This window comes from Chiroxiphia lanceolata, chromosome 4 (assembly GCF_009829145.1).
Source record: "Chiroxiphia lanceolata isolate bChiLan1 chromosome 4, bChiLan1.pri, whole genome shotgun sequence".
NCBI lineage: Eukaryota > Metazoa > Chordata > Aves > Passeriformes > Pipridae > Chiroxiphia > Chiroxiphia lanceolata.
In genome coordinates this window covers 11,910,932-11,936,537 of record NC_045640.1, presented here as the reverse complement: position 1 = coordinate 11,936,537, position 25,606 = coordinate 11,910,932, and the positions used below count along the sequence as shown (strand labels likewise).

Here is a 25,606-nt window from a genome sequence, read left to right as displayed (position 1 = left end):
GTAGTAATACCAATAATTTAGACATTCTCTTAAGGCTAAATAAGACTTTTAAAGAAAGTATGAAAAAGCACAGAAAAAGCAAATTGGACATCAGTCTTCTCACCTTTGCTTTCCGAAGGACGTGGCCTCGACACGGAGAATTGTTTGATGAGGGAGGTCGCTTCAGAGCTGCTGCACTGTTCACAGGTATTGAGCATTCGGTATCACTGGTATCACAGCTGGAGATTGGAGAGTTTTCCAAAGTTCGGTGCTTGAAAATTGGGGACTAATGAAGAATGAAAAGCTTATATTGAGTTTCCTCCAAATAGTCACATGGGCAACATTTTCTATCTAGATTTAGAACGGCAGATCTTTTTTTTTAAGAAAACATACTCACAATAATGATGGATAAATGAAAAAGAGATTAGAAAAAAAGAAACAAAACACTGTGTGTGTGTGTGTGTGTGTGTGTGTGTGTGTGTGTGTGTGTGTGTGTTCTGTGATGAAAATTGAAGTTTCTTGTCTTTCATTAAACAAGTATGGGTCATCCAGAGGAATTGACACATCCCTCTCTGATCCTTCTGATGGCTGGTTTGGACACAGATCTACAGAACAAGCTGGGATTGCTGAGCTCCATTGTGAACATGTGAGATGCAGCCCTTGCAAAGGGTGGCACGACTGACAGGAGACCAGCACAAGTAGGTCTCCATCACTGCACGATGACTTCGTGCATTTAAATCTCCCTGGGATGGAGCAATGTCTCAGTTCCTCCACTTTTACAACCACTGAGAGCATCAAGACATCAGCTTTTGCACATTATCCTAACACATACTGCCTGTGATTCCCATGTCTACCTGCTCCCTGTTCCCGTAGAAAATGTAACTAACACAGAAAGCCATTTAATTCTGCTCTTATTTCTTGGGCTTAAAAAACCACTAAAAAACTCTCAGTTCCCACTCATTTCTGCTGGAACTGAGAAGGCAGAGCATTCCCACCCCATGATTGTGGGATTTTCATATTTAATGTGTTTGCATACCTGTGGGCTTGATGTTCCTGATTTTGGCTCAATAGCTAAGCCCAGTGTGATGCCACCAGCCAAGGCTTTCTTTAGGCTCTCCTTCACCTCAGTCAGTTCTAGCTCCAGGTTTACACGCTCAGCCTCCTTCTGCTTACACTCCTCTTCCAACTTCTTTAACTTGTCTTCAAGAATCACTTGGGTCTTTCTGCCTGTCATCCACAGCAATTTTATTATTTCAATAAGAAGCTTAAATTTACACTTACAGAAATTATTTTCTTTCTAAAAAGTAAGGAACAAGGTCTCTACATATCAGTGATGTCACAATAAAACTATGTACTTTACCTACAACGCTTTTTTCACGTAAAAGGTTTAGCAACATAAATGCTTTCTTTCAGGTGCCTTTCCTATATTTTTAGTCTAGTTTCAAATCAGTATTTGTTTTGCTACTTTTCTGTATCACGAAAATATAATTAGCCAGTCACAATAAAATTATTCCCATGTTCTGCTTATCTGAACTCCCCATCCGTATCATTTGATAGGTAGGTGTGCATATACACACACATATACAAAATAAATATACATATATATTTTTATTTTTTACATTTTCTACCTATATAGAAAGCAAATATAAACCTTAAAGAGTATTGCTTAACATCAAAACTAAACCTCATGTAGGGTGGCAGGTCTTCAGCACAGAATACAAAGCTATTTGGATAATTTAGCCTACTCGGGTGAGAATTCAGCACAAAAAAGCACCTCATACCAGCATTGACTTCAATGGCAGCACGCAGATCTTTTCTCTCTTTTCGGAGCTGGGCCAGCCTATTCCGAAGAGCTTCCTTCCTCTTTAGCAGCTCCTCCTCTTTGCTTTGTAACCTCTTTGCATCTGCCTCCACACGATTCTTGCCATATTTGTACTGCTCTGCATCTGCACGTAGGAGATTGAAGATAATTAGGGTTTAAACTAACAGTAAATCTCTGAAGTATTCCCCGAGACTGAGTATCACATGAAGCATGTCGTGGTTTGAGAAACTGGTTTGTCATTCCTCTTCCCCTGGGTCTTTCTTGAGGTCTATGATTCCTGCCAAGTTCTGCAGCACAGCTATAGCAATGATACGGGATAGAGAGTTTGTCCTCTACATTTACCTGAGGAATATAAGATTTACTAATTGACTTACAGTGCATTGGTTTTGAAAAATGGCCTTGCCTTTCTGTATGGTTCAAAGGATGAAAAGGAGGCTCCTCTTTAGCTATGAACCCTTCATTTTTAGTTAGGAGGGGTGAGAGGAAAAAATACCTGTTTGCCCTTTTGCCTGGTTTTCATCCCTACCTCAAGTGCTGAAAGCACATTTTTTCTCACCAGACATAAGAGAATAGAAAGATGTTCACACTTCTTTGATTCTGGAGAGCTTTCTTTTTCTTTTTTAGTTTTCCATACAAATGCTTTCATTTCATGGCTCACATGTATCTGTGGTGTAATTAACATCACATCCTCCTCTATACCTCTGCTCCAGTTGCAGACTCAAAGAAAATAGGTCAGCTAAGAGATCACTTTGTCTGTCTGCGTATCTGAAGGCAAAATCTACAACATTAAATCATTCCTGACAAATAGTTGTTAAACCAGTTTTAGTCAATCTTTAGTAACTGAGATGCCTTTACTTCCACAACTACTTATTTCTGTACCAACTGACCTTCATGGTTAGAAAGCTACTTACTGAAGTCTAAAGTCTAACATAAATTTCTTGTTGCCACTAAATCCATGACTCCTTAAAAGTTTAGTAAGTTTTAAGATGTTTTAAGTTTTATCATGAGATTAAAAAAACACATTTATTTCTTCCCTAGAAAAAGTCATGCTTTGGACTCCATATTTTAAAAATATTATTGTAGCTCCTTTTTGTCTTTTCTCCTGCAATCCCTGTTAGGAATTTCCTAGACAATCTACCTGCCCAGGAAAACTTTTTCTGAATGTGCCACTCACCACTTGAAATTTCCTCTCTCTGAGGTAGCTTTTGATCTGTGTGGTTGTGTTCCTTCTTTTGTTATACCTTTTTCTTTTTTTGACAATGATAAGAGTGAGTCCACTTCTGAGCAACATAATGTTCTGACGTCTATCCTAGCTCCTCATCCTCCTTTTCCCACAGGAATACAGAATTCCTCTCTGCCCTAAATGAAGAATCATTATCCCTTTTTTTTTACCTGCTGTCCTCATGACACGGTCCACGTTTCATATCTGTCACTCTCCACATGACACCCTTTTATCTTGCAGTGTGTCTGGAGTACTGAGTCACCAATGCACACAATATCTCCTATTCAAAGTCTTGGTGGGCATCTCCTCCCCGCCCTCTCAGATACAGAAGAACCACAGTGGTTCTTTATCTTGTTTGCTAAGACAACAGCTATTTTGGGTGTCCTCGTGACTCAAGTGAGACTCATGAGACAAATGAGGCAGCAGTGAGGAGAGGTACTTACTAGATGCAGTGCGCTTCACACATGACACTGTTTCGGATTTCTTCGGCTGGCTGTTTAAAGTTCTCCCTTTTCCGGCGATGCCATTAGTAGTTACAGGAGGCTTCTTGCCTTTAAACTGTTTGAAAACAAAAGTACAAATGGGCTCCAGGTATTCCTGTGCCACTGGCAATACAGTCACCCTTTCATCAAGGGCAGAGCTTGACAGAAAACCGCTTGCTTTGAGAGCCTTAATGCAGTGCATTGATTGAGCTGGAGACGGCACTTCCTCCAGAGATGACATCTCTGAGAGCTGCCTGCTCAGCAGGAGCCACGCCAGCAATCACAGGTTACAACAAGGGATGAACTCCCCATCTCTGGTGGCATCAATGTCTCCAAAACTCTGGCATTTATGGTATTAAGAAAGCCATTGCAAAGCAGAAAAAAAATTTTACAGCAAAGATTCTTGAAACACAAGTTTGTCAGAGTTAATTTCATACAGAAAAACACACCAGGGTTTGCCACACAAAACCTCAACACTGTTTCTTATTTACTACATGATCTTGCCATCCTTGTGGTGAACGGGTTTATTTTTTTTTAAACAATATAATTTTTACATATCTTTAAATGTTAGGAATTAACATATCAATTTCCCCTTAAACAACCTCTAGCTACTAATTAAAAGCTTTTCTTATTTAAAAAACCCTCTCATAATGGCCAGACAGGCTCACAAGATTACTAGGAACAGAACATTTCATGTTGAAGAGATTTCCATTTAGAGGGCTCAATGCAATGAACTGAACCCTGGGAAGATCAACACTGTCCTGACTAATCATAGTGTTCCCATGCAGGATGCCCCAGCCAAGTACAAGGCTTGGCTTGTGCCATGCTCTGTTCTCCTGTTCCAAAGGTTTGTGAGGACTGAACTGGAAGTGCACTGAGAAGCCTGCTGCTGCAGTCATTTATTGCTCATGTCCACCTCCACTTCTGCAATTTTACTGAATTCTAATATTCCAGTATGAAGTTTCTGTAAGGGTTAAATGAGTTAACACGCAGTATGACCAGTACCTTACACAAGGGAAACACTTATCTAACAGTTCCATGTCAGATTAGATTGAAAATCACCCATCACTGTGAACCATTCACAGGTTTATGCCAATGACCAGCTTTTGGAGATGGGCTACGGGCTCTGAGAAGGTCCCTGGCATGGCTGTGGGCAAGGCTTGCTCTGCCCCCCTGCTGGGGTCTGCCCATCTGCTACAAGGCTGAGCACAAAGACTTCATCTGCTCTGTAGCTTCATGTTCCAGCTGAGGTACAGAAGTCTGAAGCCACCCTCAGAAAGCAGCAGAGACACAGGCTTATTTTTTTTTCAGGAGAAGAAAATAGCAGCCAATAAATTAACTACTGTATATATGACTATATTCAGCATAATTTAGTAAATATATAGCATTGTGTTATGATATATATGTATATTCGCAAAATATATAACCACACTATATACAATATATAGATTAGTACAATTCTAAAGAGCCAAATTTGCTGTCACAGTAAGATCATATTTCACTAGTATTTTTTGCTGTTTTTTTTCCTTTGTAGTCATCACTGCCTAAGGAGCCAGAAGGTGGCTAGACATGCATTCAGGTTAAGTGTGAAAGGACACATCTAATTTTTTTTTAATTATTATTTACAATCTGTAAATCATCAAGAACATGTTTGGAAAGCCTTTCCCAGGTACCAATACCTCCACATCAGTATTTATAACTTTGCAAACCTGTTTCATTATCAGTGGGCTCCTAACTAAACTCCAAGCACTTCAGTGCTAACACGAAGGGATGTAAATAGCCCCCTTCAGATTAACAACCAGATAAACAGAACAGCCAACAAATAAAAAGCGTTGTTAAGTATTAAACAGTACAGTACCTGCGAACCAGATCCCCTCCCCACAGCAGAGGTATTAGTGACAGACTGAGCAGAAGACAGATTGGATGAGACAGGGTATTTGTAATGGTTAGAGGAGAGTTTGTCAGTAGATAACCTATTGGGTTTCCTGTCAGCTGGCGGATAGCGCGCAAAGATTTTTGGAGACGGCAAGTTATCGTACAGGCCTGCGTTATCATAAAGCATTTCTTCTCCAATGTTCCTGCTACGAGAAGAAGGAAAGCCATCTTCTGGTTCCCACTGCAACACATACACCTCGGCAGTTAGTGAACAATACACCATGCAGAACCCCCTAGGTGAAATTAAAACATTAGTAATGCTTTTGACCGCAGCAAGCCCTGGGTGCTCAGCAAACATACACTTACTTTTCACACTTAAGTCAAACTATTTAGAAAGAAGGGGGGAGGACATAGTGTGGAAAGCAAGCATTGCATTCCATGGCTCACAGCCTCAGCACTAAGCATGTTCCACAGTATGAGCAAACCTATCACCCTCGCTGTTTCATGGACTGCATCTCAAGTTGGTAGCTCTAGTACCAAGGGGGCACAGACTGTGTTAACGGGGGGATACTCACAGGCTACACAGATGAGTCTGTGGATTACATCTGATATATGAGTTATTAAAAGTAATATGGTCTAAGGGGTATTTTTCTGGGTTGTTTTTTTTTTTTTTCCTTCTTCAGGCCTCTCCCATGAATAAAAGCTGCTGGTATACTGGCACCACATTTTATTTGATGAATAATTATTATTCTGAGCTAAAAGAAGTACAATAGCTCTTTTTTTTTTTTTAATTTTCAGAAAAATGGAAAGCTCAGCAACAGTACTCCAGTGATTCATACAACTAACCTTAAAAGAAACCAGTCTGGTTGCCAAATATCCTTCCTTAGCCCATCCTGGCTGTGGCAATACACTACTCATACTATGGTATGAGCACATCCAAGAACTACACAGAGACTGCTCACCACACATGTGGTCATGCATTGTTCCCAAGAGGGGTTTTCTATGTTTCTTTCTGACATTACTAAGAAATGTTGGAGGACTGGATGTCCGGTCCATTTCACACTTTGAAACTCTTAACTTCTCTTCAGTTTGCCTTTAGTGGGAGCTTTACGCAGCAGCCCAAATTAAGAGCTGACATAGGCTGTAGCTCCCCTGCAAATCTTCCTGAGGACCACATATTGCCATGGGTTAGCATCCACTATATGTTAGCATCCAACCCTATTACACATCTGCCTACAATCAGCTCTGCAATTTATGAACATGGAAGTGACCACTGTGGCTCTCCTTTGGGATGAGCAGTACCTGCTGTCATTTGGAATGCAGCCCCAGGGACTAAGTGTTTGGGTTTTGGTGTTTTTTCAACAGACATTAAAAAGTGCCTGGTGTAACCGACTTCTAAATTTTGCCAGGTCCAGTGTGATCTAAAAAGTACCCCCTCAAGTGAGTATTATATTCAAGGACTTGGCAACGAATCGCTAACAGGCAACTGCTTTTTAAATGCACGTTGGCTCACGTGCAGGTTAATGCAAACAATATGTCCCATGCCCCTTTTATTCTGTAGGCGTGAGGGGAGCCTGCAACCCCCAATCAAAAAAACATGAGTTCATTTGGAAACTGCCCAGTGAGCATTTCTAGATAATACAATTTTCAGATGTCCATGCATTCAACACATGCAAACCATTTGTTCTGTGCAAATTCAATTCTTACCGATCCGTTTATGCAGGGAACATCATCATAATGAAGTGCCATTCCACTTGGACAGGCGTAGCCGTTGGCAGTGCTTCCCCGGTACGGACTGGTAGATATAACTCGCCTGTTCATGAAACTGAATAAAGCAAAATAAAAATAATAAAAACCAGCGCTTAAACCTAAGCCTAAATTATGATTCAGTGGTATGCTCCCCGTGTCTGATTCTGCAGTCTGGAAGCACATAGCTTCTAACTTTCTGCAGGACAGCTTTAATTCCTTTGCCACTCACACATTGCTGCTAGCAGCCAATATTACAACATATGTTCCTGTACTCCGTTCTTACAGTGGGAATACAACTGTGTGAAGGCCAGTAGGGCAACAGCTGTAACTGCTCAGTGGCATATTTACATGGGAACCTGCTGATCTATGTTATACATCAGCTTGCCAGTGTCCCAGAAATGTTCCCTTGCTGTCTGCACTGGGGAGAAGCAGGTGTTTCTGGGTGCATGCATGCTCACGGGGATGCAAACTTAGGAACTGAAATAATCAAGAATCAAATCCAACAAAAATTGATAAAAACCCCCACAGAATTCAAATGAAATCTCCTGAACAATTACTTCCTCAAAATCTGGGAATTCTTCTTTTCTTTATCAGAACTTTTGGCTGGGTATGCCACTATGCTTCCCAACTCTCCCTGGGTAATTGTGCATGGAAATACTTTATATGCTCATTCTTGCTCTGTTCCACATGGTGGATCTGAGTCCTCTGGAAGCTTCAAAAGGGGTATCTATCTATCTGTCTATCTATCTATCTATCTATCTATCTATCTATCTATCTATCTATCTATCTGTCTGTCTGTCTATCTATCTCCATATATTTTTATATATTTTAATTTATTCCCTTATCCCATCCCAAATAACAATGTTGCTTGTTTTACCAGAATTCTGCAGAACACATGCAAGATATCAAGAACTACACTGGGTTTGCAAAGATCTAACAATGTAGAAAATGGCACAGTTGTGCCCAATAGCAATAATGATCTCAAAGGGCGAGTTTTCTTTTGTAGCAACTGCTAGAATTGAATGAGGTATGGTGTGAGATCTCAAATAATTCTTAGAGCCTCAGGTGTACACGAATGGGAAAACAAAGTTTTCTATCCCAAACAATGGAACTATTCAGACTCTTTGCTGACATTCATAAAATATGATAAAGCACTACTAATGCAGAGAGGGTCTTCTGTAGTGCTGGCAGGAGCTCAGGAATGCTGTGGTTTCAACAGTTGCTTTATTTTGGCTTTGGAATAACATGGAGTCCATTGAATTTCTCATTCAGAAGGAGAACTGGGGCTCACCTGAGCTGCGGGAGACTTGGGCTCACAGGAGGGACAAACCTGCCCAGCTTGGTGTGAACCTTCCAGGGCAGTGTGGGGGTGAAACAACCTTTAGACAGGAACTTTTCTTACTTCAAACAAACTAACAACAAAAAGCCCAAGGAAAATTCCATGATAAAAATATTTTTAACTTTATCATATCTCAAACTTTATTAGACATTACTAAAGGGCTGCATTTGTTTACTGTTCTTAGTGAAGAACATTATTCAAGTGCTTTTGCTTGGTCTGAAGAATTGCATTTAGAGTTGTTATTGTATTTCTTTCTAGTTAAGTGGCTTCAATGAGAGTGATACATAATAACCATGTCTGAAAACTGGGATATTCATTAATGACATCTGATGCACCTGTAGTAACTATTTCCACTGCCAAAGGAAGCTAAGATTTATCTAAGGATCTACAAAAACTTCATAAACATTCTTTCACTAAGCCTCATTAATCCTGTTTTCAGATGCATCCATGTAACTTAATTGTATTCTGAAACTGCTAGATGGAAAATGGAGAAAACTTGCTTGGAAGAACTGTTTTTTCAGCTTTTCCTGAATACCTATTGATTTAGACAAAGGAAATTGATGAGGCTATTAAGGAAGAGCTGATAGTTTTGCAAAGCGTCAGTCTCAGGAAATGAATAACCAAAGTGACTGAGTGATAATCAAAGCTTTAATGATAACTGCATTTAATTTGGAATACTGATATTCATTCTATAAAGGGCAAATGAGTATTTTATTAACATTTAAGTATCATTGTAATTTCTCCTCATTTTCTGAGAGTAGCTCAAAATCAGCAGACAGCTACTCTAGTTGGTTATCAGCAAACCCTTGCAGGCTCTTAAAGACACACAATGAATTTTAACTAATTCTTAATAGGGGAATTTGGCTATTTTGCAAGTTGTTTGACATTCCTTTCTAACATGTGGTCTAGTTGCATATGTTTTTTCACTTGGCTCCAATTAGTATCACATTTGTGCAGAAAAGGAAAGCCGTGCAGTATTCAGGGGAAGAGGTTACCATTCTATTTCTCTTAAATGTGGTTACTGCTGGATGCTGACTGAAGCAAAAACACATGTCAACACAGGATAAACGTTTTTAGCCCTATTAACTTCTAAAAAAATATTAACATAAATCTGTATGCTAGGTGCATTTTAATTCTATCAAAATTATCTCATTTTCACAAAACTGGGCTTGTGGTAACACTGAGTCACTTTAATTTCTATCAGAAGACATTCTGATTGAAGTTGTGCATTTTCTCTTATTAAACTTCTCTTGGCACCTCGCTAATGGTAGGAGGATCTTCTTTTGCACAGCTTCAAAACTTTTGTCTTTTTTTTTTCTTTTTCATTTTCTGTCTGTTTGAAGTCACGATGGGCAGATGGGGTATGATTCTCTAATGTATTAAATCACACAAATTCCAAATGTGTGTGGGGAGTCTCATTTTGCAGTGGGATGAGGGATGATGCCTTTGCCAGCTGTCTTCTCAGGCCACCCTCTTTCTGACCACTGCAAACTACAGGGAACATCTGCAGCAGGGCATCCCGCCTGTCCCAACCGTTTCTTAACTCCCCTTTTTAAATTATCTCATCTAGCCTAGGAAAAATAGAAGTCTTTTCCCACCAAAGACTGCTGTAATGCCTAAAATGATTCAAACGTGTAAATCACTATATATGCTAAGTATGCATTACCCTTCTTAGCACAGGATCAGTAATGGGGAATTCACCAGACTGATTTGCAATTTAAGCAGTTTCCATGCTGAGCCCTAGACACTTTCCCAATTTCCACCTCCTAAATTAAACCCCAGAAATGAATTGGACTGGGGTGAGCTTGATGAAGTTTTTAATTATTCAGAAAGAACTTGAGAAGGAAACACTGAGAATGTGAATATCCAAGACTTAAATTTGCCATACATTGTTAGTGTGTTGCATATATGGGCCAATAATATCCTGTATATTTGGCTATATGTAGGGCAGATACAGTCAGTAAATGTGAATTACATAGCTGCATATTTCAGAATCTTCGTTCTCTTCCAGTGATAGTTCTAAGTTTTTAGGCAAAATGAAAGATTAAAATACAGCATTTGATAAGGGGACTTACTGAAAAAATTAGTAAAGATCTGAGGAAAGTTGCATAGTGCCTTGCATCTTTTACAGAATTTAGCAGGATGCCAAAACAATAATCATAAACACATCTAACATGCTGCGATGCTGAAACACTTCAGGAGTTCAGTATCTGGCAAAGAGGGAGGTGGATTTTGATGAACTGTGTTGGCAGTGGAGTTAAGATATGGATATAAATTCTCAGAGTACTGGAAACACCCGGGAAGCTGAACGCCTCTCACCAGAAGGTCTGTTTTGCAGCCTGGATGACGCTTGCCGTCATTTCCACGTCGATGTAGTCATAGTGCAGAGCTCCAGGGTCTGTTGAGGACCCTGTTTCTGCCAGCAAAATTCCTATCCATCTGCCCATGTCTTCGGAGGAGGACGCCTGTGAGGAGAGGGCAAGAACATAGGTCAGGTTTTTGCTCTGCCACTGAGCTAAGGATTATTGCAAAACAGCGCATTCTTCTTGGTTGACAAATTGCTACCACATTGTATGAGAGGCTCTGGTTTCACTCTGCTGAACTCCTAAAAACCCCCGGATTTCTTATTAAATCTGCTTTGCTAGAAGGAGTGCACTTTGAGTAAGCTGTGTGCTCATCAGTTATGATGTAATACAAAGTGGGCAATCCACAAAAAAGAAGAAAAAAATAATCATTTAAGGCTAGTGGATTTAAATTCAAGTAATGCTTACTTTAGACTTCAGAATATTGAAAGCTTTAACAGAATTATTTTCCGATGTTAGACTGGGGAATTTTAGATAGCATGACTCCCGAGAAGAAAGTGTTACTGCTAAGTAGAAACAAGAGGGAGTAGGGAATGAAATAGTGAAATTTTAATGGTACATTTTGGAAAATTTCACTAAATTTGTCTAGATGATGTCATTCATTTTCCTGATGGTGCAAGTAAAAACATGAATATTACTAAAATAATTTTAAATTTTCCATGTTTTGCTTCAAATTACCAATTCAAAAGTTAAACAGTAGCAAAGTAAATAATGGATAAAAGTAGGGGGGAAAGGAAACTGAGTTTTTTAGGTTTTTTCTTGTTTGTAAATATTTCATTGCCTTTCACAGTTCCTTGAGTTGTTTTCTAGTTTTTCAGTTTCTCTGAATTGCTGTCAAGTAACAGGCCTGTTTGCAAGGATAGGAGACTAATATGACCTGTAGCTGGAAACATAAAGTGGTCAAAGTGCCCATCCTGCCACTGAAAGCACAAGGTTGTCTCCTCCTGTATCTTCATTATACTTGTTTTTAAGTGTCTTCTCATTTCAGGTTTTAAAATATGACAAATAAAGCCCCTAGAGGAAATCCTGACTCACCTAAAACAGACAAAAGTGTGACCTTCATAGTGCAAGGAGGAGCATGCCAGTGTGTACACATGTGGTGTGTCAAGAGACACACCAGGTTGCTGGCACACTGTATTTTCTTACTGCACCTTAATACAGACACAGACAGAGCAAAAGGAGTTCACATAAGTAGCAGACAAATGAGGGTTAAGAGCTCTAGAGCTCCCATCAACAGTGATCCATTATTTAATTATTGCTAAGTTATTTACTCAAAGTAATTATATATCTCTGATGTAGAAGTGTGCCTAGAGAAGGAGCAGGGATATTTTAGTACCAGGTCAAGGGAAGGTCAGTGTAGAGAAAAGCATCTCACTGAGAAGATTTCTAAACTAACATTAAATCTCAGTCATTTTTTTTGTCTACAACACTTAGTATTTCTCTTCTCCTTCCAGTATTTCTCATTCAGCTCTGCAATAATATTATTTCAAAGATTTTTTTTTTTTTTTGAATGGACAGGTTGTATGAAAGCACTTCTCTAATTTAGCTTGTGGGTGTTCCTAGAAGTCACAGCCATTAGCAACCACTGCACCTCAAGCACAGCAACCTCCTGCCCATTTCGGAGCAGGCGGAAGGTCAGGGGATGCTTCGAATCCAGTCCCAGGATGACTTCGCAGCCACGGAGAGGGATGGAAACAATGTGTGTCTTCAGATCTGTCCTGTCCTTGTGGAAAATCAGTTTATTGTCTTTCACTCTGCACCAGCGCTCACGCCAGCGGTTGTTAGAGAGCACATTGAGATATCCTGCAATAAAACGAAATGTGAGATATTTTACTTCTGACATTTTTTGAAAAGAAATAAAAAAAAGAAACTTATTTTCAGTGTAATGCTAGCCCTTAAATAACTTGTTCCTCTTCTAATAGAAAGTCCAGATGGGTTTTAGGAAGACAAGAAAATGACCATTCCCCACTTCTTTAATGAAAACTATCACTGTGCCAGTAACCTAGAAAAGAGCATATAAATATGTGATCCTGCTCATGTGCAAATGGCTGTTCTGTGTCAGTCACTGCAGCAGTTGGATGAGCAGGAGCACACCAATCCCCAAGACTTTGGTAAGAATGGGAAAGGGACAGTGACAAAAAGTTAAATACACAGCCGATGTGCTCATACACTCTCTCTCTGTGGGTAATGGCTTTGATAACTGTGGCTGACCAAAATTTTCTGGGAAAATTACAGCTCCTATTATTTAATTAGGTAATGCGCTACCTTCTGTAACATCCAAAAGTAGTTTTTTTAAAGACTTGCTAGTGTTGATGCTGTATGTTCTAAATTCATTTAGAAAGAAGAATACACATTGGGTTTGCAACACTTATAACCAACATTTAAGAGATCGTTATCTATGTGAATAAAAATAAAATTCATAATGGTTTAAAATTCAAAAAGTAAATATGTATGAATTTTAGCTTATCTTAAAAACAAAAGTTTAAAAAAAGATTTTTTTTTCCCCTCAGGGATGATTGAGTGCCCTTACAACTTTTCTTATCATATTTTACATTGATACAGTGTCTAGGCATATAACATCATTAAACAGGCAGTGTTTTGTGGTTTTCCTTCTCTGTCTAATAACAACAATCATTCCAGACTCAAACCTTACAATCAAAGCAATGCCCATTTTTCCTGCCTTATTATAGTTTGGGAATGAAAAAAAAACCCACCTTTTACTTTTGCTTCCACATTACAAACGGTACATGAATTCAGCATGTTGCTGCTTCCAAATAGGTTACAAGGAAGAAAAAAAATGATATCTTGCAAAAGCCAGAAATGAGGTTAAAAAATTGTCTTCTACCTCAGATCTGATTCTCATTTAATCCTGTTGGAGAGCTCTCTCTTTGATTTTCATTAAAACTATGACTTATTATTAATTTTTCTGGGTTTTCCTTCCAACATCATGGTTCCAACGTCCAAATGCGATCCAACAGGATATAGCAGATCAGAATTGTGCACATCTTGGAAGGCGCTATAAAAAAATGAGGATGTGCACAATCCTCTGGTTTGGCTCCTTGTGATGATCACACTCTTCAGCTCTTCTCTCTCCTCCTGTTACAAAACCCTGTATCACTGTGCATTATATTACAATCCCTAGAAATGAAAAACCCTTCACGTGCAAGCCAGATGGCTTGTTTTGGAGTGAGAGTCCTTTTTTCAGACAGTTTTTCCCCTCTGCTTCCAATGCACTTCTCAGAAAAGCTCTTCCAAAACTTACTACTTCAGCTGAACTATGCAGGATCCTACACTTTCCCTCCCACATATCTCCACTTAAACCTTCAACAGCTGAAATGACCAAAATGCCTTGAGCGTATTCCCAGTTGGGGCATTCCGCTCTTCAACCAGGCAGTCAAGGACCAGTGATGTTGTAGGGAAGAGCTTTGACTCCAAGTGCAGTGGGTTTTAGTTTCTGCTCTAGCTGAGTGTCCTCTGCAGCCCTGCTGGGATTTTCCCTTTGTTCATGGGAGGTAGAGCCTTCGAAAGTGTAAAAACCTCCAACTATGGGGCACTCTCCCAGAGGGCACTGAACTGAGCCAAATTTCTGGTGGTGAGAAACTCCTTCTGCAAAGGCTTCCTGCAATGACCAAAGCCTAGACATTTATATATTTTCCTATAAAATCTGCAAATGTGTTGAGTAGAGCCAAATGCAGGCAAATAGTAATGGCTGTATTTATGCCCATATCTGAAATAATGATAGAAATACGAGGAATTAGATTGTACAGCTGTGGTTAACATCTCACATAATACAGAATAATCAATGGAGTATGAGAGCCCGGAAGTTTGAGCTTTTATGGAAGCCAGATGCTTCGGACAATGCATCTGGCTGGACACAGCTTTTCCCAGCTGTTCTTTTGGTTGATAAATCACATCTGTACTTAGCTGATGTATAGACACATATACACACACTTATTTAATCAAAGTTTGCTTATGTAAATGATTCCCTAAGTGTGGCTTGAAAGCCACTTGTGATCTATGACGTTCTCTCTGGTGGTCCATGGATCTGCTTCTACCGCCTTGGACAAGCATCTATCACACTTCATGCTCCGATGAGTTCTGCCAACTGCTGCCTTATCATGGGTTTTCTCAAAGTTTTTCTGGGTCAATTAAAGGGTAAAAGGCAAATTCAAACTCAGAATCCGGTGCAACTGCTTCAAAGCTTTCTATGGAAAATTTTTTCTGGAAGGGATTGGGTGAAGGGTGTCTTCAATCTTATTTATGTATTGAAGTGCTACTTAATACTTGAGCACCAGAAGGCAAACAGGAGAATGTAAATACATTGCATTGTTTTAAAATAGCAAAGCTGTGAGGACATCAGCTAAGCGCATTGCACAAAGTCTTAAATTGTGAGCAAACCTTAATAGCTAAGATATAAAATATAAGTATTTTCTGCATGCCATTTTATATGCTTCCTTGGTGCTGCCAAGCACCACAGCTGTCATATGGAGTGATCAAAATTAAGAGTTAAAATAGCTTACTAGAAATTTGTTACTTCATTTTGCCCAATATGTACCACTTTAGGAACCTATAATTAAACTCAAATCACTTTCGTTGAGGGTAGTTGACTGCTGCCTGCTATTCCATAAAACCTTAACCACAATCCATTATAAAAGACTTGATCACTTTCCAAGAACCTTCTTCTGATTGCTAGCCTAAATTTATTTCATAGTTCAGCCTATATTCATTTTATAACCATTTGCTTGAGAACAGCTCTCGTTTCTTTATGTTTTTTTGTCCACACTTCTCTTCCCCCTCACTTCTGCAAAGAGCAATGATATTCCTTCTGAGCCCGTGTTGCCATTTTATTTAAAAAGTCAAATTATTTTAGTCTCTTTTTAAATCACAAACTCTTGATTACTCCTCTTGCAGTTCTGGCACATCCTTCTGCATGTTGGGGGAAGAATTATAGCAGTAAACGCAATTTTAGAGAAATTTCTAGGCTAGAATTCCATAAAGTTTTACTGGAATGTGCATTTAAGACTCAAGGAGAAAAATCACTTACCACATGTTGGAACATCTTCTTCAGCTGATGAGGTCTGTTCATCTGTTGATGGCTTTTTCTTTCCTAAACCAATGATCTTCGTTATTTTTTTCCCCGTTACTTTAGTCACAGTGCCTTTGGCTTCTGTTTTTGAACTTTTTTTCCTCTTCACTATTAAGAAAGCAAAAGTTTGTATTGAAGTGTGCTTACCCTAACTGATGAATAGAGAAAACCTGAATAAAAACAGAAGTTCAGACAAAAATATCCTGTGCAAGATGAACATTTGTACAAAGGTTGAAGACTGCAATGAGATAAACTTTATACGCCCTCTCTAATAACCTCTGTGTTGTAAAAATCATGGCATTCTGAAGGATAATAAAAACAAAAATCAAGCTTCTAATTTTATTTAATCTAATCAAGCTGCAAGTCTCTTTCCACAGCAGTCATCATCTAATTTATTAGTATGACTGAGGTACCTGCAAATAAACTTAGCTCATATACACAACACTAAAAATCCAGTCATACATTTCTTCATTGTTCCTAAACATTTTCCTCAAAATACCTCAACAATTAAGAGCATAAAATAAGACAGAACATGCTTACCTAGCAAAAATACTCCTGCTATGTATGATTAGGTTAAGATATCACAATGGACACTTTAAAAAGACTCATAAATGAACTACTAACAATTAAATTAGTGGGGTCAATATAAGCATTGGATGGCTAGAATTTGTCATCTTCTGTGATCATGAGGGCTTGGAAAGACAAAGCTCTGCTGAAAAGAGGTATTTTGATAACATCCAGTCTATGCTTCCATTACCTTCACACAATACTAGTTGTATTACAACTCTGTGCACTGAGGCATTTTGAGCTGCTGATTGTAATACGGCAAGGACTATGGATATTATTTTTAAAAGTGCCTACCTGACTAAAATCCTATCAAGTTTTCCTAAAAAAAGTTTCTAAGATCAAACAGATTCAGAAAAAACAGACCTTTTATTTGCAAAACAAACAAAATGAACTTCAGAAATTGCATTCAGTGGCCTAAACTAGATTCCATCAACAAAGCAAAAGTCTCTCTGATAACTGACAAGGCAGCAAAAACTTTCAACTTGCCCCGAGACATAATTTTGATGAACAGTACATTTAAAATAGTTACTGACTGAGCTGCTCTATCTTTATCCCTGACATATCAATTCCTTCTGCAACAGGGAACATTCAGTGGTTATGGACTCACATAAACTAAGGGGAAAAATGGAGGGTAAAATGGACAAAATGTATGAATTGATGAACTGGCAAGAAAAATGCACAGAAAACAGAGAAGTAGTTTGGGATTCACCATGGGATAATTTATCATATTCCGTTTAATTGTTAGCATCATGGAACATTATGTAGAAATTGTATCTGTAGCCAAGACTGTACAAAGCTGAGGGGGAACGGCAGCTCTGCAGGTGCCGATAGTCGCTCCCAAGCCAACTCCAACACGCTGACATGTGTGCACAAGCAAAGGTCTAATTCTCTCTTTTCAAGGGAAGGGTGTTCACAACTTCTGCTGTGCTCTCTAAACATGGCAATGATCTCCCTTGTTGGAGGATGGCCACCCTTCCCATGTGCTCATGAACCCTGGCCGGGGAGGCAACCTGAGCACAGCACCTGCCCTCAGACAGGTTTCCATCCCACACACCAGCAGCCAACAGCTGGCTGTGGTTGTTGAGGGAGAGGAGATGAAAAGCATAGAAAAAAGACAGAGACTGGGAAAACCTCATTTCTCTGAAACAGAAGCCTAAAGGAATCATTCCCACAAGCATGAACAGACAGTGGGACAAGCCCATTTCAGTGTTTGTTTTTCTGTCTTGTCTTCCCTCCACATTGCTGTTTTTCTCTCCTGCAGAACTGAGAGGCAGCAGAAATAAGGACTTCATGACCTAATCTCTTCGAGTTTAAAGAATATACTGATTGCCCAGTTGCCAGTGATTTTTTTTTCCCCACAAAAGCCCTTTCTTCTCATTTCCTTTCCCACAGCAAAGTGAACAGCTGGTAAAGGGAAGAGCAGAGGCTGGCAGTGGTTGCCAGCTGGAGATGACCATTTTCTGAAGCCTCTCTTCCCAGGAACTCCCTTAAATGTTTCCTAGCCATTATTTTAAAAATAGCATAACTTCATCCAGGACCCTAAAAATGATGCCAGGCATGCTTCATTCCTCTTGCAGTCACTAATGCCCATTGTCTTTACTACTACATACTGAAGGTCAATTTTCAAAAGCAGCTGGTATTTTAAATGACTCTCTTTGAGGCTTCTAAGCTGGGTTGCTTTTCCAGCAACACATGCTCCATCATACCTCCCACAAGGTATCTGAGACACCAGGTACTTCTAGACATCGTGGTCAGCACAGGTTTTGGGTCACAGATGCTTCTCAGCAGGTTTCAGAGATTGAAATGGTATTGAGTTTTATGAAAGCTTAGTAGAAGATTTTATAGGGTGAAATCTAAAAATGTACCACAACTTTCAGAAACCACAAAACCTGATGTTGTTTGAAACTGATGGGTATGTCAGAGATCTGTATAGCCAGGAAACGCTGTAAAATGACCCAGGTAGAAGATAAAGGAAATGAGTCAAAAGGCGAGACAGCGCTGGCACCAAGGCCAGTATTGACATTGTGCTCACTGCAGCTCACGTTACCCTTCATTTAACAGCTGCAGAAAAATGTCTTATCTAAACCATACCATTACTATATGGCAAGTTAATGAAGTCAGAAAATTTCTTCTGCTTTGGGGAGGAGGGAAGGGGATGGGTAAGAGAGCATAGAGGTTGAGGGGATTGAGTGTATTAGATGTAACTCAGGCAGAACTCCCTCAGGGTTTGGGATTTGCCTTTCTTAGATTATAAGGACTACAGAACATGCATGGTTCCTAAATAGCATATGCAAAATTATATACATATGTACTCACAAACCCACTGATATTGCATTATCATATACCTTTAATTATGTTAATATAAATAATCATACATAATAGTTTATATATAAAGGTATCTGTGTATACACACACATATATAAACAGAATATATGTGTATACATACATATGCATGTATATATATATATCAACAGATCACAGAATCACAGAATATGCCGAGTTGGATGGGACCCACAAGGATCATTGAATCCCACCATGTGCCTCAGAGTATCATCCAAATGCTCCTTGAACTCTGTCAGGCTTGGTGCTGTGACCACTTCCCTGGGGAGCCGGTTCCAGCACCCACCCACACTCTGGGTGAAGAACCTTTTTGTAATATCCAATCTAAATCTCCGCTGACACAACTTCAGGCCATTCCCTTGGGTCCTGTCACTGGTCATATTTATATAATATGCATGATTCTTTTCTTCTAGTATTCAATGACAGTTTTCCTTAGAAGCTGTACATCTACAGCTTATGTTGCCACTATACAGTTAAACTGAATCCTGAAAAACTTTACTGCCTATTTTGAAAAGACAAAAGCCAGGTATTTCACTACCTGACACTCCCTATATGTACATATCACTTACACCAAACATCTCCAGATCTGAGACATACCTTGTTCCTTCCCATTGCACACAGCAGCAATGCCATTTTCCACAGCACCCTCCCCATCTGAGCTCGGCCTCTCGAATGACAACTTCTGCAGGAGCAAGTAGATTAGTTGACATAAAATGTTTGCACCTTCATCAAATCAAGTGTCATCAGTCAATTTAAAAGTATGCTTACTATGAAATAAAACACGTTTCAAGCTCTCATTCACTTGGAAGAGAAACAGAAGATAGTAAAAACTTTGGTTTTAGAGGCTTTAGAAGATTACAGAAATAACAAAATAGTCTATATTTGAAATTCACAATATATTTTAATTAATTTCTAGATTCTAAATGTTGCAATAAAATTACATGGATCAGATAAGAATAAGGTAAAAATTGTATCTTTAAATAATGCTTCGTATATGCATTTGCAATTACAACTTCTCAGCAAATAGTGCACTCCTACAAGGTGCTTTAAATATGTCCAAAAAAGAGACTTTTGAAATAAACTTTTAGCATTGATTATTTTGTAATGGTTGTGCATGAGATATGGGATGAGGTAGATAGAGCTTATGCCAGCACAGTTTTGGTGACCAAATTACTCATGAGTGGTGAAGCCACAAAGAAGATGTGTAGATTATCACAAAAAGGAATGAATGAGAAATTTTGTTACACCTTCTTATAGCATGCATTTTAGAAAAACACTATTTTACAACACTTTCAACTACTTTGTCAATACTGTGCTGGTATGTGCAAGTATGCAAACACAACAGCTTTTGCCTGTGAAACCAGGAAGTCTGAACTGCCCTGAAACACGCTTTGCTCTTGGTTTCTCAGGTGCAAAGCAACATAATGCCACTGACAATGGTGCACTTCCACCAGAAGGGTGAATCTTGCCATTAGGAGTTCAGTGATGAAACCTTTGTCAGAGGGATTTTTAAGCAGGGTCTGCAGAGGGATTTGCTGACATGGATGCCTTAATGCAGCAGGGCCTTAAACTGGTGCTGGTAATGTACTGATCATTCACTGCAAAGTTGCTCACTTTCCTAATTCTTGCTCTCACATCCTGCTGAGTCAAGGCAGCAGAGACAACCACATGTGAATAGCCCACTTTCTGTATTGAGACATGAATGCTTGAAATGGTTTGCCAAAACAGTGACCTCAGCATGCCCAGGGAGCTCTTACACAACTAAATTCCCCAAAATGAGACTTTCCCTCAAAACTTTTGTATAATCTTCAGCTATTCTTCCCCGAGAGTAACGCCCCTGCTTGCTCTTTGCATTGGATGGAGAGCATCTCTGCATCCCAGCACATGCATTAGACCCGCTTAGTCTGCACCCCTCTGTGACTGAAGAAAAGCTGGATATGAGCCAGTCTGCTGGTTGTTCGTGGCCAAATGAACTGACATGGCAGAAACCTCAACTCTGTAGATATATGCACACATACAAACAAACAAAAACAACACAGGGACCATGTGCCTGTAACAGCAACACAAGTCAGCAAGTATTTACATCCAGTGCCCACCAGCATCTCTTTAAGTAATCATAAGGGATTTTTTTATTCACCATTTTGATAACTTTACCTTTTCTAGCTCCGTCTTGTGTACTGGAGAACTAGATAATGGCCCATCAGAGTCTACAGCTCCCGTACAGTTGCTGCACACATCTTTTATAACCTTAGGAGACAAGGCAAAACTTATTAATTATTACTAAAATACAAATCAGAGTAATTATATATGAATGTGAAGGGAGATGGGAAGGAGAATCACACAGACATTTACTAGGCTGGCAGGTGTCAGACAGGCTGCCACTACAACAACTTCTCCGCACTCCCTCCCTAAGTCATTTCATGTATGACCTGGAGGAGACATAATGGCTGGAGGTGGAAGGTTTCAGTTTCTAGACAAACTAAGCTTCAAGGCTCTCCCACGTAAAGAAACCGATACCAGTGCTGATTTCCATGTGCTAGTTTTGCAATGTGGCGTCAGCTGACACCACCAAACTAATTTCATTACAATGATGAAAAAGTGGGATAAAATCCAAGGTCCCTCAAGACAATGGAGAAGAGTTTTGCATAATATACTACACAGATGCTCATTTTTTGCTGTCGGAGAACTAATGAAGTGCTGATCAACTGAGAGGTAATACTGCACAGTGGTATTTCGTGGCATGTTTGTATTATACTTGCACATTAACTTCGAGGTATAGGTCAAAGTAATTGTAAAGTGTTTGTAGAAAATGGAAATGGAACTTTCTCTGTTTTTAAAAGTCAAAGAAAAATCTAGAACTTGGAATTTACTGATATTTTTGTAGAATCTGAATGACCTAAAATCCTGAAATGATATAAATGTAAAAATACATGATGAGTAAAGATGCTTGATGATTCCCCACGGACATAGCTAAGGTTTTTATCTCTTGTGAAGTTACCACCAGTCCATTAACAGGCTGAAAATGCTTGTGCTGATGGGAATAGAGTCTCGATCCAGACTCATGCTGAGGCGGTGCTGAGCTATACCATGCTGATAACAGCCCTGCAGCCACCCAAGGACATCAAAGCCAAGAGAGGTACAAAAGGAAACATCACCACTAGAGATGCAAACTTTCCCTTTTACATGTACTCCAGCATGTTTACACATCCAGCTCCTCCCTTTACACTGTTTACAGCAAGCCCAGTTAGCAAAGAGAAGGATCTGCCCTGAGAACATCTCATTTCAGGAAAAGTAGCAATTAGCTAACTGTCAAAATCCAGACTTTTTTCAAGAAGAGAAAAAGCAAATCGATAAAAAATGCCTTTTTAGTTTCAAACTGAACAATTTTGATATGGAAACTATTAAAATGCTGAAGATGGCACCAAATGGTCCTTTCACCATACTTAAGTTCCCCTTAAGAGTGAAGCTAAAACAAATCAAATGTTTATGGGCTTACAAAGACCCTATTGCTACTCAGGAGCACATTGTAAATTATAGGCATTATATGCTATAAGGAAAGGAAGAGCACCAGCCCCATTTTACAGAGGGAGAACCCAGGAACAAAAGAAAGATTAAATAATTCATTCAATGACACATAAAAAAATCTAAGCAAAACTGGAAAACAAAATTACACTTTTATTTCTGAGCTAGTATCTTAAAACACTTCAGTATCCTTTCTTGACTGTATGAACTTCCCTATATTTTGTTTCAGAAGCCCAGTATTTCATAGCACTTGGCGTCCTTTGTAACAGAAAATTTAGATATATCTGTTGCAGAGCATTCGCACTGTTAACATATCCCTGAATATGCTATGAGTATGTTATGGATATGAGTTAAACATATCCCTGAATTCCTCAAAATCATAAGAATTTTTTTCATGTGTGTTGTTTTATTTTCAACTGCTGGTCTTCAGAATGGTGTAAATACACTGCTGTTTTCTTTCCAGAGAAATGTGTTTGTACAGTTTCCGGGAACATTCATTTCTGTCTCCTGAATGACCCTGATTCAATGGCTCATGTTTTCAGCATCTGCTCACACCACACAGTTAGTTAATTTTGGCAAAGGCGGACAGTAATGGGAGTTACAGACAGAACAGAGGGAAATGATTTGGCAGCACTAACTAAATAGTATGTGCAAAGTCATGCACTCAAGTAAATCCGGTTCTTATCGTACCCCACATATTTAAGGAGAAGCTGAAGTGTTTAATTGGGTTGTAATTAAACTTTGATTAAAAAAAATGACACATTATCAAGAGGGAGCTGGTGGTAGGAGCTGAAGTAAACGCATATTCAAGGGTCCAACACTTCATTTGGGTTCAAGAGGTTCACTGGCAAAGACTTGGTCATCACCTTCTATGTGCAGTATAATTGTGTTCAATGCACAACATAAAATTCATTCTTCTACAGCTCACCAGGATGAAATGTCTTTAATATATAATGGTTGGCTGGATGCACTTTCTATAATTATGTTTGCAGACAGCTGCCATTATAAATCTGGTTTTCACATGCATATAGCTTTAGCTCAAAATTTTAAGGATAAAGCATTCCACCAGTATTGCCAACTTGCATAATTTCAATCACAAGACTCAAAAGTTCTCATCAGTTTTTTCTATGTTCCATCTCCTCGAGTCATATGAAAACAAAAGATCACTCTTTTCATCAAAAAATAGTTGTGAAAGTGGGGAATGGAGGTCAGAAACTTTTATCCATTGCAATGAAACACATGAAAATATGAATAAATGTATCTCAATGGCTCTGAAACTAGAAAGGAAAAACCGAGGAATCCCCCACTGTGCTATTTTTAATAAAACAGCATCATCTGGAAGATTGTAATGAGAATACACTGCAAATACCCCATTAACAGTTTTCTCACTCATTAGAAAAGGGAAATAATTCTCCTTTTCTCACCACAAATGCTTTTGTACACTACATATACACACAGAGAGGCTGATCTGCCAGGAAAATCAAACTGAGATCATAAACAGGCTATCTATTCAAATATTTAAAATTTATGAGCAAATGCAGTCAGAAAACTGAAGACCTTTCATTTCTTTGGATAGCCTCGAAACTAAATATATTTAAAATATATTTAAAATAATCTTCAAGAATTTTAAGTACCACAATTACCATTACAATGTTACAATTAGCAGAACTGCCTCTTTCAAATACAGACTTGGAAAAACCTTGTGCATTCTTATCCCTTATTTATAGAACTATAGAATTGTTTAGGTTGGAAAAGACCCCTAAGACAACAGAGTCCAACCATTAACCTAGCACTGCCAAGTCCACCACTAAACCATGTCCCAAAGTGCCACATCTACCAGTCTTTTAAATATCTCCAGGGATTATGACTGCACCACTTTGCTGGGCAGCCTGTTCCAGTGCTTGACAACACTTTCAGTGAAGAAATTTTTCATAATGTCCAACCTAAACCTCCCCTGGTGGAACCTGAGGCTGTTTGCTCTTGTCCTGTCACTTGTTACCTGGGAGAAGAGATCAACTCCCACCTTGCTACAAGCTCTTTTCAGGGAGTTGTAGGTAGTGAGAAGGTCCCTCCGAGCCTCCTTTTCTCCAGGCTGAGCCCCCTCAGCTCCCTCAGTCACTCCTCATAAGACTTGTGCTCTAGACCTTGAATCCCTAGCTGAATCAGGATATATATCTGAGTATGGCATTGAGTGCAGTGACATGAGGCACAGAAGGAAAATATTTGCATGTAGAAAGATGAAAAGATTCCCTGCCTTGAGCCATTGACAATAGTGAAGTCAGTGGAATTTCTGCCACATGGCGTGTCTGGAATATTTCTCTCTTTAAAAAAATCTTACTACACAACACTAACATTTACTATAAAAACCTCATACCTGCATTCACCTGCAAATTTCTGTAATTCTTGTATCTTATTTTAAATGACACACCAAGACTGGAGGCAAAATACTTGTCCTATATTTATTCTTTCTACATGCAAAATCAGAAGAAACAAATTAGATTCTTCTGGCTACTTTAAAGATCCAAGCTCCAGACAAGAAGCACTGGCTCTGTAGTAAAACCAGAAAGCCAGCTGCTTCCCAGCCAGCTCCTGACACACAGAAACCAAACAAATTCTGAGTAAAAGTACATTTGTAGATAGTTTATTGTTGTTGATCTCTTTGGGATCTGATAAGGAAAAGTTGTCCTGCCCTCCAGAAGCATGCAGACCTCTCTCCTGATGGATACCATTGGACGAATTCAGGCTACAGACTGCCCTTACCGTAAGGATGTGATTACAGAACCTCATTTTGTCTGTGTTTCCATGAAACTCATAGGAGAAGTTCACAATTTTAATACCTTCAAGTTCAAGGTATAAAGCTGACAGCCTGACTGCACATTTACTTTACTCTCTGTAACAAGGCCAGAAATGCATCCAGCCACCCACCCACTTGTCCCCCACTACCCACATGTTTTGCAAATGTTGGAATTGCTAGAAACAGGACAGGTTGTATCCCTTGGCTCTGTCCTTTAACTCTGAAAATATGAATTTGTTAAAGCTGAAATCTGCTTAAGCACAACACAGCAGAGGGAAAAGGGTTTGGCCCCAGACGTAAGCCAGGATTTCTCATTCTTGAAATGCACCTTTCTAATTGCTGGAAGAGTACTGACTTTCTGGAACTCTGTCATTTTGGTGTGATTAACTTCTCATTTTCTCTCTCAAGTGGACCCTTACAAACTATATGTGTTAGTGTCAATCTCCTCCTCCTTAAGAGAGCAGCA

At 39.2% G+C, this 25,606-nt stretch overlaps 1 protein-coding gene across 5 annotated transcripts in view; it reads right to left on the bottom strand.

The window, feature by feature from the left end:
* The window catches only part of AFAP1 (actin filament associated protein 1), a 116,100-nt gene that overhangs the window by 7,775 nt on the left and 82,719 nt on the right, over positions 1-25,606 (bottom strand). For 3 of the 5 annotated variants that reach the window (XM_032686419.1, XM_032686421.1, XM_032686420.1), the window contains exons 7-17: positions 20,979-21,071; positions 19,422-19,506; positions 15,876-16,025; positions 12,423-12,634; positions 10,788-10,933; positions 7,088-7,205; positions 5,364-5,621; positions 3,467-3,581; positions 1,761-1,925; positions 1,016-1,206; positions 104-265 (exon numbers count right to left, since the gene is read on the bottom strand). In XM_032686419.1, coding sequence (XP_032542310.1) covers positions 104-265; positions 1,016-1,206; positions 1,761-1,925; positions 3,467-3,581; positions 5,364-5,621; positions 7,088-7,205; positions 10,788-10,933; positions 12,423-12,634; positions 15,876-16,025; positions 19,422-19,506; positions 20,979-21,071 — 1,695 coding nt within the window. The remainder of the gene's footprint in view (positions 1-103; positions 266-1,015; positions 1,207-1,760; positions 1,926-3,466; positions 3,582-5,363; positions 5,622-7,087; positions 7,206-10,787; positions 10,934-12,422; positions 12,635-15,875; positions 16,026-19,421; positions 19,507-20,978; positions 21,072-25,606) is intronic. The other 2 variants (XM_032686422.1, XM_032686423.1) reach the window with 1 other exon arrangement.